The following is a 15109-nucleotide window of genomic DNA, read 5'->3' on the forward strand; positions in this document are numbered from 1 at the left end:
CATTCTTGCCCTTGGAACCCTCGCGGCTTGCACATTTGCAAGCCAACGGAATAGCAGAGTTGGAAGGGACCTCGGGAGGTCTGCTAGTCCAGCCCCCCCCCCAAGCAGGAGATCTGAGGTTTCCTGACTCTGAAGCTTCTCAGGACTCGGAGAAAAAAAACCATACGGCCAGGCCAACGAAAACAGGCAATGATGCAAACGCTGCTCTTCTCGCAATGCATTCTGGGAGGCAACTGAGCCTAACATCGCACTTCAAGACTACGGGCGGGGGGGGGGGGGAGAAGTTATTAAAGACCCTGCAGAGACCAAATTAATTAGCCCTTAATCAAGCAAAACCAAACACATCTCCGTTCCGGCCAGGTCAACTGTCCTACTTTGCAGCCGTGGGTGTATTTATTGATATGTCTGATCTGTTTCTTTCTTTGTTCAACTTAAATGCCATCCAGGAGTCGTTGTGGTGCAGAATGCAGACGCTGAATGCAGGCAAAACTCTTCCCACCGTCTGGAGTTCGATCCTGACCGGCTCAAGGTTGACTCGGCCGTCCATCCTTCCGAGGTCGGTAAAATGAGGACCCAGATTGTTGGGGGGGGGGCAAAAGGCTGACTCTGTAAACCGCTTAGAGAGGGCTGTAAAGGCACTGTGAAGCGGTATATAAGTCTAAGGGCTATTGCTATTTCTTTCTCACTACGCAAAGAAACTCTGGGTGATGTTCCTGTCCTTTTGTTGTTGTTAATTGCGAAGTCGTGTCCGACCCATCGCGACCCCATGGACAACATTCCTCCAGGTCTTCCTGTCCTCTACCATCTTCTGGAGTCCTGGTGGACTTCCTGTCCTGGTGGACTCTATCTCAAATCTGCCACTTATTTGCCATACCAAATGACGTTAGCGTGAGAAACATTTACAGCTGATTTGATTCCATCGCTGATTTGATTTCTTCCTTACCTGAACGGGATTCTTCAACAGATTGAACACTCTCAGCAGAGGCAGAGATTCAATATATTCCAGCTCACTCAGTTCAGACACCTGATGACAAGAAGAATGGTATTGATTAAAGGAGAGAGAGAGATATAAGTGGATGTAATAGATTAACAGACACGATAGAGAGATAACATACTAGATAAACAGACATGATAAGCAGACATGATAGATAAACAGACATGACAGATGGACCGATATGATAGAGATGGAGATAGACAACAGATAAACAGATATGATAAACAGACATGACAGATAGACAGACATGATAAACAGACACGATAGACTTAGATAGATTGATCAATCGATCGATAGATGATAGATAAAAAGATATGATAGATGATAAAGACATAAATAAAAAGACATGATAAATAGACATAGACATAGAGACAGATAAAGACATGATAAACAGACATAGACATAGATAGACATAGATAAAAAGATAGACATGCTAGATACATAGATGATAGACAGATAAAAAGATAGATGATAAATAAATAGACATAGGTAAAAAGATGATAAACAGACATGCTAGATACATAGAGACAGACAAAAAGATAGATATGATAAATACATAGATAAAAAGATGATAAACAGACATGCTAGATACATAGATGATAGACAGATAAAAAGATAGATATGACAGATAAATAGACATAGATAAAAAGATGATAAACAGATGCTAGATACATAGAGACAGATAAAAAGATAGATATGATAGATAAATAGACATAGATAAAGATGATAAACAGACATGCTAGATACATAGAGACAGATAAAAAGATATATATGATAAATACATAGATAAAAAGATGATAAACAGACATGCTAGATAGAGACAGATAAAAAGATAGATATGATAGATAAATAGACATAAAAAGATGATAAACAGACATGCTAGATAGATGATAGACAGATAAAAAGATATATATGATAAATACATAGATAAAAAGATGATAAACAGACATGCTAGATAGAGACAGATAAAAAGATGATAAACAGACATGATAGATAGATAGACAGACAGACAGACAGACAGACAGACAGACAGACAGACAGACATAGATAAAAAGACCTGATAAACAGACATGATAGACAGACAGACAGACAAGGCCTTATTCTGTGGTTTCTTCCATCGTTTGTCAGGTGTTCAGGGGAGGAGTGCCCCAAAGCAGCTAGCAAATGTGTCTCCTCTACCGTATCGACCTTACCTGGTTATTTTCCAGGTTGATGTTCTCCAGGAGGTTGTGCTCTTCCAGACCCTCCAAGCTGCTGATCTGGTTGTCGGACAAGTCCAGCACCTGTAGCACCTTGAGGCCTTCCAGGCCCACCGCCTTCACGATCTGGTTCGATTTCTACCGAGAGAATCACAGGCGTCTCCCTAACCAAACATGGCTGGCCTTTGGGCAAGGCCGAGCACCACCCCCGAGGGACCCAGATGGCTTGCTTCACACATGCTTGCTTGCACATTGTTTAATTTTTTTCTACGCAGGTGGCCCTCGACTTACAAGAGTTCATTCAGGGACCGCTCAAAAGTTACGACGATCGCGGTCAGGCGATCAAAATTCAGAGCCTTGGCAAAGGGTTCCTATTTATGACGGTCGCCGTGTCCCCGGGGGTCACACGATCCCTTTTGAACGGCCTTCCAACCCAGCAAAGTGAATGGGGGAGGCCAGATTCACTTAACAACCCTGTGACTCGTTTAACAACGGCAGCGATTCGCTTATCAGACGTGATGAGAAAAGCCGTAAAAATGGCTACCTCCGCTGCAAAATTGAGGGTGGAATTACATCCCATCCCATGTTGTCCAGGTGATGGTCGTCTTTCAATTAGCTGAGAATAAATCCAGATTCTTAAAATGTAGGGAAAGGGTGTGGAACGATGGCCCCATGTTGGCTCAGGAATTCTGGGAGTTGAAGTCCACAAGTCATAAAGGGGACATCCAGCCATGATGGCTCAGGAATTCTGGGAGTCGAAGTCCATGAGTCATCAAAGGGCCATCGTTCTCCATCACTGATGTAGGGCTTCAAAGTCCCCCCAATCATTCTTTGCAACAAACCAACATATTATGTCAGGAAAGAAGTCATCTCAGGAAACACACGCAGACTCACCAGGCAGAGAGTTTTGATGGGCAATTTTTTCAAGCCGGTAATTGCTTTGATTTTGTTATTTGCCAAGCTCAGGTAGGTCAGGTTGTGGCATTTCTCCAGACCTTGTATCTCCGTGATGTTGTTATCTGGCCAGAATTAAGAAATGAAACGGCAGATTGTATGATAAAATGGGCTCAGAATTTTCAGGAACCGATTTCATTGGACATATGGGAGGTAATTCGGATTAGAAATGTTAAATTTACGCAGGCTCAAAATTTGAGGGAAAATTTTTATAAAATGTTTTATAGATGGCATCTGGATCCTAAAAAGTTGTCTTGTATGTACCCGAACCTGCAACCTAAATGTTGGAGATGCGGTTGCTTGGATGCAACCTATTTTCATGTTTGGTGGACTTGTAAAAATATTAAAGCCTTTTGGATTATGACTTGGTGGAACATTCAAAAGGTTTTTTAAAAGAAGATTAAGTTTACTCCCCAGTTGTTTCTTTTGGGTATTTTTGTGGATTTTGATGCTAAAGAAACTATCTTAATGTTGAATTTAATAACAGCAGCAAGATTATTGGTGGGTCAATATTGGAAGAAGGATACTCTGCCTTCTTTAGAAGAATGGGTATTTAAGGTTTCTAATTTAGCAGAAATGGCTAAAATTTCTGCTTATTTAAAGGACCATTCACAAGAGAGATATTTTAATGTATGGAGAAGATGGATAGAATATGTTCAGAAAAAGTATGGAACTACAAAGTTTCATTTATTTTATGAGTAATGAATTTGTTTATAAATTTATGATGTCAAAGTTTGAAGAGAGTTAAGGGTTAGTATGATTTTGGTTATTGTATAATTAGTAAACTTAAATAGATTATGTTTAATATGTTTGTATAACCCTATACTTGGCTCTGGGAAGTGGGGGGAGGAGGGGGCAGGGGGGTGGGGGGAGGATGGGTTGAAGTTTAAGTAGCTCAGATAAGTAGAGATAGTTTTATTGTATATAATATTGATGTTTTAATTGGGAGAGAGGAATTGCTCGGGCATTTCCCCTGGACCATCCGGAGCGAGAAGATAGGAAGAAGGGGAGAAGCAAGTAGGAAGGTTGAGGAGAAGGAGGAGAGGGGGAGAGTGAGGAAGAAGAGGAAGAAGAGGGAAAGAGGCAAGTTGGTTAGAGGGTGGATGCGGTTTGGGAGGAAATGGGTGAGCAATACCGAAAGTGGTGTGTATCAATTTGTTTTATTTTTTATCTGAAGTATTTTTATGAATGTAATGCATTGTAAAATTGAAAATAAAATTTTTTTACAAAAAAAAAAAAAAAAAAAAAATGAAACGGCAGCCTAGAAGGAGACCAGATCCTAGGCCCAGCTGAAGGACTGGGGAGAAAAGCTCCACGGTCTTGAGGGACTGACTGAGAACTGGTCCCCGCCTCGTAAAGCTTCTTCTTTTTCTTCTTAGTGGGGGGTTCCTTTCTTAAAAGTGGTCCAAAATCAAAGAGGCCTAGACAACTTTGGAAAAGCAGCACCAAGAGAAAGTTCTTGGAAGTTGTCTGCTCTTCTAGACGGGCGGTATCTGTGAAGCAGAAGGTGACCGTGGAGATTTTCTCCGGCGACTTTCCCATTTGTCCCAAAGGTGCTTTTCCAAAAGGCAATGGGACTTTCTTGGTTTTTGGTTTTCCCTTAAAACAATGGTTCTCAACCTGTGGGTCGGGACCCCATTTGGGGTCGAACGACCATTTCACGGGGGTCGCCAAACAACGCAGTCCGCCATTTTTTTCCCCCTTTTCCTTAGCTGTGCTACTCCCTCTATTCAAGGCTCTCTTGAATAGAGTCTAATTCTATTGGCTTTCAAAAGCCAATAGGAATTGTCCAAGCTGTCTCTGCCCTGCTGAGCCCCCCAAAAGTTCCATTCTGCAAACGGTGCTGCACCAGATGAGTAGTCCTCGACTTATGACCGGTTGAGTAGTCGACTTACAACTGGTTGGGGGGTCGCAGCATTAAAAAGGTTGAGAACCACTGCCTTAAAACATTTCGCTTCTCATCCGAGATGCTAGTTCACCTCTGTCAAGAGTGAAAACTTGGCAGCTACGTGCCTTATTGCTTTCATCTCGTCATTAGAGTATGGTGGTGGTGGTGGTGGGGAGAGATGAGGCTTAATGTTGATGGTATCCAAGCAATGCTGAGCTATTTTGGCAACTTATCCCATGAATCTTGAGCAACTGACTCAGGAATCCCTGGGGGGAAGCCGCAGATGAAGAATATTTTTAATATTCCACATCTTGAAATTAAAAACAGGCTTGGTTTCCAAATCTCTATTTACTGACTTCACTGTGCGTAGCCTTTTTTTTTTTTTGAGTGTGTGTGTGGGGAGGAGGATGTGCTTGATAAATTATTCCCCTTCAAGCACTTATATGTTATTATTTTGTTTTGAGAAAAAGGAAGCTGCTCAAATGAAATCAGGGTTAAAGAAAGAAAAAAGAAAGAAGAAAAAGAAAGAAAGAAAGAAAGAAAGAGAAAGAAAGAAGAAAGAAAGAAAGAAAGAAGGAAAGAAAGAGAAAGAAAGAAAGAGAGAGAGAAAGAGAGAAAGAAAGAAAGAGAAAGAAAGAAAGAAAAGAAGAAAGAAAAAGAAAGAAAGAAAGAAAGAGAGAGAGAGAAAGAAAAAAAGAAAAGAAAGAGAGAGAGAGAAAGAAAGAAAAAAAGAAAGAAGAAAAAGAAAGAAAGAAAGAGAGAGAGAAAGAAAGAAAGAGAAAGAAAGAAAGAGAGAGAGAGAGAGAGAGAGAAAGAAAGAAAGGGAAAGAAAGAAAGGGAAAGAGAAAGAAAGAAAGAGAGAAAGAGAGAAAGAAAGAAAGAAAGAAAGAAAGAAAGAAAGAAAGAAAGAAAGAAAGAGAGAGAGAGAGAAAGAAAGAAAGAAAGAAACCTGAAAGTCTATTTCAGCCAGGAGAATTTATCCCAAGATACAGCTCTCTGCTCCGGAGGCAGAATTGTGTTTCCAAGGGACCCGTTAGTGAAGGATCGGTCCCAATCTGAAGACAATTGGGAGGAAATCTGCGTCAATACTTTGCCGTCCCCTGGCATGCGATATACACAACAAGCAGGCTATTACTGAGGGAAGAGGCAAGATGTTCCACAGTTGCTTTTCTCAAGAGGCAACAAGACTTTTCTGTTTCGCTTCTCATCCCAGAAGCTTCTTCAGCTCTGACTGGATGGCGGGGAACGGAAGAATTTATACTTCTTGCAGAGAGCTGGTCATTTGCAATTTTTTAGAGAGTCGATGAAGCCACTTGGGGGTTTGTCTGTGTCCTCAGGGTCAGCTGAGTAGTGCAAATGGGTGTTCCAGCCCTTTCAGCAGCTCCAAGAAGGCTCCACACCCATTTGCACCACTCAGGTGACCCTGAGGACACAGACAAACCTCCAGGTGGTCTCAACGACCCTCTAGAAGAATGCAAATGACCAGCTATCTGCAAGGGGTATAAATCCTTCCATTCCCCACCATCCAGTCAGAGCTGAAGAAGCTTCCGGAATGAGAAGTGAAATGTCTTCAAAGAAAAGCAAGTAAGACCAGTTGAAAAAGCACCACTGAGGACACAGGTAATCCTCCAGGTGGCCTCAACGACCCTCTAAAAGAAGGCAAATGACCAACTATCTGCAAGGAGTATAAATCCTTCCATTCCCCACCATGCAGCGGGAACAAATTCCTTGTGTGTCCAACCACGCTGGGCCAATAAAGAATTCTAATTCTATATTCTATGAAGAAGCTCTTCACAAAATGACCGCCAGAGTAGGTTTGATCGGTCCCAAAATATCCGGTGGATGGGAAGGCAAATTAACACACCCTCCAATCAGAACGACTACAAAGCGAATTGCTGCAATTAAAAAGCCCGGGGCGGCTTTTGCTGTATGCCTTACAACCTTCCAAATTTGTTTATTTTTTTTTTTAATAAAAAGATCTTCTATTAAAAAGGCAGTTGGGATGGGGAACCTACTGGCGTTCCAATGGACTCTGTTCTAAATGCACCATTTGCCAAAAACAAAACCCACCGAAAACCCACACTAAAGGATACTGTCCAGTATGAGCTTTTTCAGGGACTGGTAATTGGAAAGGTCTTGCATTTCTGGAATGTCGTTGTAGGAAAAATTAGCCACCTGGAAAGAGAACAAAAAACGGGAGAATACGTGAAGATGTCCTAGCTTGCCATCCAGCCTAGCTGTGAGCGCTAACTAGCAGTCAGAGGACATGAGGAACACTCCTTTAATGGCGCAACACACCGACAGACTTCGCCATAGTTTCAGTTGGGAAACTGTGAGCATCCTAGACCAGGGTTAAGCAACCTTGGCTCTTTTATGACTGGTGGACTTCAACTCCCAGAATTCCTGAGCCAGCCATGCCGAGGGGAAAGGGAGAGGTTTCCAAGCTGAGCCAGGCTGGCTCAGGAATTCTGGGAGTTGAAGTCCACGAGTCATGAGGGGGCCAAAGTTTCCCCATGCTGGCTCAGGAATTCTGGGAGTTGAAGCCCACGAGTCATAAAGCGGCCTAGGCCTAGGCAGGAGGTAGGCAATCTTGGCTCTTTTATGACTCGTGGACTTCAACTCCCAGAATTCCTGAGCCAGCCATGCTGAGGGGAAAGGGAGAGGTTTCCATGCTTAGCCATGCTGGCTGAGGAATTCTGGGGGTTGAAGTCCACGAGTCATAAAAGAACCAAGGTTGCCCACCCCTGCGCCTAGATCAGGGTTCTTCAAACTTGGCAACTTTAAGATGTGTGGACTTCAACTCCCAGAATTCTTCAGCCAGCCAGGTGAGGGAATAGAAGGGGAACTAAGCTGGCAGGAACACCCTAGAATCAGAGGTGGGGAACGATGACCCTTTTATGACTGGTGGACTTCAACTCCCAGAATTCCTGAGCCAGCCATGCTGAGGGGAAAGAGAGAGGTCTCTAAGCTGAGCCATGCTGGCTCAGGAATTCTGGGAGTTGAAGTCCACGAGTCATAAAAGAGCCAAGGTTGCCTATCCCTGGTCTAGGAGGCTCACCGCTTAGAACAGGAGGACTAAGGACAGGGGTAGGCAACCTCGGCTCTTTTATGAGTGGTGGACTTCAACTCCCAGAATTCCTGAACCAGCATGAGGGAACTATGGTCCCCTCATGACTTGTGGACTTCAACTCCCAGAATTCCTGAGCCAGCATGGGGGAACTATGGCCCCCTCATGACTTATGGACTTCAACTTCCAGAATTCCTGAGTCAGCATGAGGGAACTATGGCCCCCTCATGACTTGTGGACTTCAACTCCCAGAATTCCTGAGCCAGCATGGGGGAACTATGGCCCCCTCATGACTTATGGACTTCAACTCCCAGAATTCCTGAGCCAGCATGAGGGAATTACGGCCCCCTCATGACTCGTGGTCTTCAACTCCCAAAATTCCTGAGCCAGCCTGGCTCAGCTTGGAAACCTCTCCCTTTCCCCTCAGTATGGCTGGCTCAGGAATTCTGGGAGTTGAAGTCCACCAGTCTTGAAGTGGCCAAGTTTGAGGACCCCTGCTTTAGATGGATTGAAGGAGGCAGTTCGACCGGGCAGCTAAATTTGCAAGGGGTTGTGCGGGATTCAAACCTCAAAGGGCAGAGCTACTGGTTGCAACTCACCTGGAGATTTCTGGGTGGTTTGAAGTCAAAATAGGTGGTTAGTTCATTATGGGAGACGTCCAGTTCCAACAGGTAAGGCATGCGACTGACGCAGGAGAGATCTAAAAAAGAAGGAAAATTGAGACGAGGGGCGTAAAAGGAGGGAGGCGGCGCTCCCGCCTGTCAAATTTTGAGTTCTAGCATTCGAACTGAAGGGCCTTGATTGCTGCCTGTACGTTGCTCAGCTATTCTGTACAGACAGTCCTTGTCGTACGGCTGCAACGGATGCCCCAAATTTGAGCTCAAAACGGAGCCCAAAAGTGAGACATTTGCTAAGGGAGGTTTGCCACATGTTATGACTTTCCTCGCCACGACTCTTAAGTGAATCACTGCCGTTTTAAAAGTTAGGAATAATCATCATCATCATCATCATCATAATAAAGTTGGAAGGGACCTTGGCGGTCATCTAGTCCAACCCCCTGCTCAGGCAGGAAACCCTGTACCAGGGGTAGGCAACCTTGGCTCTTTTATGAGGCGTGGACTTCAACTCCCAGAATTCCTGAGCCAGCATGGAGGAACTATGGCCCCCTTGATGACTGGTGGACTTCAACTCCCAGAATTCCTGTGCCAGCCATGCTGAGGGGAAAGGGACAGGTTTCCATGCTGAGCCAGGCTGGCTCAGGAATTCTGGGAGTTGAAGTCCACAAGTCTTAAAGTGGCCGAGTTTGATGACTCTTGCTTTAGATCAGGGGTAGGCAACCTTGGCTCCTTTATGACTGGTGGACTTCAACTCCCAGAATTCCTGAGCCAGCATGGCTCAGCATGGAAACCTCTCCCTTTCTCCTCAGCATGGCTGGCTTAGGAATTCTGGGAGTTGAAGTCCACCAGTCATAAAAGAGCCAAGGTTGCCAACCCTTGTCCTAAGTCCTCCTGTTCTAAGCGGTGAGCTTCCTAGACCAGGGGTAGGCAACCTTGGCTCTTTTATGACTCGTGGACTTCAACTCTCAGAATTCCTGAGCCAGCCTGGCTCATCATGGAAACCTCTCCATTTCTCCTCAGCATGGCTGGCTCGGGAATTCTGGGGGTTGAAGTCCACCAGTCATAAAAGAGCCAAGGTTGCCACCCCTGCCTATACCATGGTTGTTAAGTGAATCCAGCTTTCCCCCCCACTGGCATGGTTGGTCAGAAGGTCGCAAAAGGGGATGGCCTGACCCCCGGGATACCGCCAAGCCGTCATAAATACGAACCAATTGCCAAGCCTCCGGATTTGGATCGCCTGACCCTGGGGGGCGATTGCTGCAGCGGTCATAAGTGTGAGAAACGGTCACAAGTCCCTTTTTCCGCCCCGTGCCGTCGTAACTTCGAACGGGCCACTGAATGAACGGCTGTAAGGCTGAGGACTACCTGCAGAAGGGCAGACCGCCTCCTAAGACGGTTTCCCGCTGTGGAGCCCACGTACCACGGATTTTATTATTGGAGAGATTGAGCTTCTCAAGGTAGATGTATTTGTCCAGAATTCTGATGTCGGTCAAAAGGTGATCCTGCGGGGATGAAAAAGGAAGAGTAGAGTCAGAAGATCCATCTATTCCAGGGCGTTTCAACCTTTTCACCCATTGTACCACTTTTAGGATATGGCAACATCCGAGGACCACCAGTCGCCTAGCAAGGTGTCAAAAACTTGATGACCCCCCCAAAAAAGGAAAAAAGTGATAAAGTACAGGTAGTCCTCGACTTACAACAGTTCGCTTAGTGACTGTTCGAAGTTACAATGGCCCTGAAAAAAGTGCCCCCCCCCCAAGCCACAGCCGAGCAAGACACCTGCCTGCCTGCCCGGCCATGCTCTTCCTCCTGTCCGAGGTTTTCAGTGTTGTGAGCATTTCTGTTGAGGATTGGCAGCGGGGGTGAGGTGGGGGGGTGTTTGGTTTTTATCCCCCCCCCTCTGCTGGGTGGTTGCAGCAGGTTTTGGTCACTTCACATGACCCTGGGACACTGCGACCGTCATAAATATGAATCCGTTGCCAAGCATCTGAATGTAAATCACAAGACCCTGGAGGCTGCAACATTCCAGCCGATCGGCGCTTTTTCTGGGCTCAGCGGAAGCGCCAGGATCAGTGCTGCTTTCCAGCTGATGGGTGCTTCTTCAGGGCTCAGCAGAAGCGCCAGGATCAGCGCCGAGCTCCAGCTGGAGCCTGGCGCTGATCCTGGCACTTCCGCTGAGCCCTGACAGCCCTGCAGCTCCAGCCGTCTCTCGCTCAGGCTTGTGCGGTGCTGCCGCCGGTTCAGCTCATTCCCCTCTCCCACTACCACTTTTCTAGGGTGGTCACATACCACCTGCCAGGTGCCAATGTACCACAGGTGGTACCCGTACCACTGGTTGAAAAGCCCCGTTCTAGTAGACCTGGCGTAAAAACAGTTAACTGTGAGATGGACCTTGGAGTCCTAGTGGACGATCCCTTGACCCTGAGCCAGCCGTGTGCAGCAACCGCCAAAAAAGCTAATCCAATCCTGGGCTGTATAAACAGAGGCATAGAACGAAGAGGAGGAGGACTGTGGAGTCCTTGGAATCTCAAAGTAATGAAACACGGCTGGCTGGGGAATTCTGGGACTTGAAGTCCAGACTTCTTAAAGTTGCCAAGGTTGAGAAACGACTCAAGTTCTACGTTGAGTTATACTCAAAACTTCTCTAGAAGGCATCAAGTCCAGGCAGAGTTGGACCATGAAGTCCTAAGACTTGATTCTTGCTCTCTGACCTGAAAGTGAACCCTCTAGCCCTGTTCATGCTGGCTGGGGAATTCTGGGAGTTGAAGTCCAGGTTCTCCAAGATAAGGGTGTGCAAGAGATTGGAGTTGAGGCACTCGTGGACTTAAATAACCAATGCCCGATGAAGAACTCTATCCAAAGAGGATTGCAAGATATCCTTCTTTTAACAGGACTGGGAGAGGTGGGAATGCTGGGGACAAGGTCTTCCTAAACCAGTGGTTCTCAACCTTTTTAATGCCACGACCCCCAACCGGTCGTAAGTCGAGGACTACTCAACCGGTCGTAAGTCGAGGACTACTCAACTGGTGCAGCACCGTTTGCAGAATGGGACTTTTGGCGAGCTCAGCAGGGCAGAGACAGCCTGGACAATTCCTATTGGCTTTTGAAAGCCAATAGAATTAGACTCTATTCGAGAGAATCTATTCTATTGGCTTTCAAAAGCTAATAGAATAAAAGGGAGTAGAACAGCTAAGGAAAGGGGGGAAAAAAATGGTGGACTGCGTTGTTTGGTGACCCCCGTGAAATGGTCGTTCGACCCCAAATGGGGTCTCGACCCACAGGTGGAGAACCATTGTTCTAAACTCACCGAAAGCGACAGATGAAGGTAGACACACTCCGTGCCAGAGGCAGAACGCCCCAACGTGTGGAGGGCTGCGGCAACTGCATTTTCACGCAACACGCCATCAAACACCTCCTGCGCGCATGCAAGAGAGAAAGGGAAGCAGAGAAAGACCCGGCTGGGCAGAGCTGGAATAATTCAAATGCAAGATTGATCGCTGGCAACTTGGTGAGGCATACCCAGTAGACAGCAGTTTTTTCCCTTGTGTATTATTATTAATTATTATTATTATTCATCACACAGTCAGCCAGATGTTCAGACTGGATTTGGCATTTTGTCTACTTATCCTTACCCAGGACCTGGGATAGGCAGATGTGGATGTTTGATGGTATTACAGATCTCGTCGCAGGATGGAAGCAGTTCCTAGTAAGGCCTGCCTTTTGCAATTGACTAATGGCGAATTTGTCAATGCCAATGGTGTTCAAGTGGTGCTCCAGTTGTTTTGGGATTGCACCCAAGGCGCCTATGACTATTGGTACTACCCTTGCTTGCTTTTGCCACAGTCTTTCTATTTCTATTTGTAGGTCTTTGTATTTTGTTATCTTTCTCATATTATTATTACTACTATTATTATTATTATTATCGATCATCGCACAGTCAGCCAGATGTTCAGACTGGATTTGGCATTTTGTCTACCTATCGGGTCCTTACCCAGGACTTGGGATAGGCAGATGTGGATGTTTGATGGTATTACAGATATCGTCACAGGATGGAAGCAGTTCCTAATAAGGCCGCCTTTTGCAATTGACTAATAGCGAATCTTACCCAGGAACTGGGATAGGCAGATGTGGCGGTTTGAATCGAAGGTGTTATAGATCTAGTAGCAGGATATCAGCTGTTCTCAGTAAAGCCGCCTTTTGCAACTGACTGATGGCAAATTTGTCAATGCCGAAGGGATCCAGCTGTTTTGGGATTGCACCCAAGAGGCCTTTTACTATTATTATTACTATTATTACTTAAATGTATATGCTGCCCATCTCACGGTCATGCGACTCTGTGCATGTTCCCAATAGACCCAAAGTGACATGATGTGGGATTGCACCCAAGGCATCATCATCATCATCATCATCATTATTATTATTATTATTATTATTATTATTATTAAGGATCAGCTAATGGTGGAAAACTAAATTTTGAGAGCAGGCTGGTTTAAGGCTGTGTGGTAAGGATCAGAGCAAGGAAGAAATCTTTACTTTTTCTAGCCTAGGGCTACTGCAATTTGACAGAAAAGGCTGTTTTTATTATTTTATTACGGTTTTGAACTAGCTCCTCCCGTATATCTCCTAAGAGCCCCCTCCCCAATTCCCGTAATACCCACAGTACTAGGGGCTCCTTCTCAACCAGCCCTCCCGTAAACCTCCTAAGAGGAGCCCCCTCCCCAATTCCAGTAATGCCCACAGTACTAGGGGCTCCTTCTCAACCAGTCCTCCCGTAAACCTCCTAATAGGAACCCCCTCCCCAATTCCTGTAATGCCCACAGTACTAGGGGCTCCTTCTCACCCAGCCCTCCCGTAAACCTCCTAATAGGAGCCTCCTCCCCAATTCCCGTAATGCCCCTATAGGGAGGGGCGCCCTTCCAAAAGCCCCTCCCGCAAGTCTCCGAACCAGAGCCCCTTCCTCAAATTCTCCTAAGAGGCCCCTTTCCAAAATCCCGCAAGAGACTCCGAAAGAGCCCCCTCCTCGAATTTCCTGATATGCCCCGCATAGGGGGGCTCCTTCTCAACCAGCCCTCCCGTAGATCTCCTAATAGGAGCCCCTTCCGAGGCACCGTAATGCCCCGCGTAGACACGCCTTCCCAAAAGCCCCCAGCCCCATCTCCGGTCAGTCTCCTGCGAGCCCCCTCCCCAAGACCGTAATACCCCGTAAAGGGGAGCCCTCCCCAAAAAAACCCCGCCCGTAAATCCCTTAACAAGAGCCCCCTGCTTCCCCCATTCCCCCCCCCCAACGAGACCCTCCCGTAAGTCCCCTAATAGCAGCCCCCCCCCTCCCGCGCCCTTTAGGGGACCCGCGCCCGCACCTCCTCCATGGGCTCCGGCTCGGGCTCCGACTCGGTGGACTCCTCCTCCTCCTCCTCCTCCTCCTGCGGCTGCTCCTCCTCCCCCCGCGGGAGACGCTGGTCCGGGTCGGCGTGGAAGAGCGAGAAGGTGACGGAGGGCGCCGCCACCCAGGACCGCGTCAGCGCCATCCGGTCCTCCAGGGAGGGGCGGCTCGTGTCCCGCCACGACTGGCTGCTCTGCGACTGCACGCTGGGCTGCGACGACAGCGGCGACGGCGACCGCGGCGACGGCGACCGCGGCATCGCCGCGCCTGTCCGGGGAACGGGCGCTGCTCAGGCGCCGCTGGAGGGGCGGAGCGCCGCCATCTTGTTGACGGGCCGTTGCCCAGCGACGCGGAGGGAGCGCGGGGGCGGGCCCTTGCCGACGTCGCGGGGCCGCCGCCAACGTCGCGCGTAGGGCGGCCAGGTTTACGTCGCCGCGCGGGGTGCGACGGGAAGCGTAGTTCGGCCCGGCTGCTCTCTTTACTGCTGCTTGAAAGGGATCCGGTCTCAGCCCCTAGAATGATGACGCTAGGCCAGGGGTCTTCAAACGTGGCCCTTTTAGGATTTGTGGACTTCAACTCCCAGAATTCCTGAGCCAGCAGGGACCATATAAGCCAGGGGTCTTCCAACGTGGCCCTTTGATGACTTGTGGACTTCAATTCCCAGAATTCCTCATAAAAGGGCCACGTTGGAAGACCTTGGCTTATATGGTCCCTGCTGGCTGAGGAATTCTGGGAGTTGAAGCCCACAAGTCATCAAAGGGCCACGTTGGAAGACCCCTGGCTTATATGGTCCATGTGGGCTGAGGAATTCTGGGAGTTGAAGTCCACAAGTCATCAAAGGGCCAAGTTTGAAGACCCCTGGCTTAAATCTAACAAACAAAATGGAGGCTGGCTGAGGAATTCTGGGAGTTGAAGTCCACAAGTCATCAAAGGGCCAAGTTGGAAGACCCCTGTAACAAACAAAATGGAGGCTGGCTGAGGAATTCTGGGAGTTGAAGTCCACAAGTCAT

The 15109-nt window shown here is 47.2% G+C and overlaps 1 protein-coding gene across 3 annotated transcripts in view; it reads right to left on the reverse strand.

Annotated features, from left to right (window-relative positions):
- LRGUK (leucine rich repeats and guanylate kinase domain containing) overlaps nucleotides 1–14456 on the reverse strand; it is a 39981-nt gene extending 25525 nt beyond the window's left edge. The window contains exons 1-8 of one of the 3 annotated variants that reach the window (XM_039324751.1): nucleotides 14077–14454; nucleotides 12027–12134; nucleotides 10140–10221; nucleotides 8702–8802; nucleotides 7129–7210; nucleotides 3088–3212; nucleotides 2188–2331; nucleotides 944–1024 (exon numbers count right to left, since the gene is read on the reverse strand). In XM_039324751.1, coding sequence (XP_039180685.1) covers nucleotides 944–1024; nucleotides 2188–2331; nucleotides 3088–3212; nucleotides 7129–7210; nucleotides 8702–8802; nucleotides 10140–10221; nucleotides 12027–12134; nucleotides 14077–14358 — 1005 coding nt within the window. In that variant the 5' untranslated portion in view covers nucleotides 14359–14454. The other 2 variants (XM_039324752.1, XM_039324753.1) reach the window with 2 other exon arrangements.
- Nucleotides 14457–15109: the final 653 nt, after the last annotated feature.

Source organism: Crotalus tigris, unplaced genomic scaffold (assembly GCF_016545835.1).
Source record: "Crotalus tigris isolate CLP2741 ecotype Arizona unplaced genomic scaffold, ASM1654583v1 scf7180000024308.805542, whole genome shotgun sequence".
Lineage (NCBI taxonomy): Eukaryota > Metazoa > Chordata > Lepidosauria > Squamata > Viperidae > Crotalus > Crotalus tigris.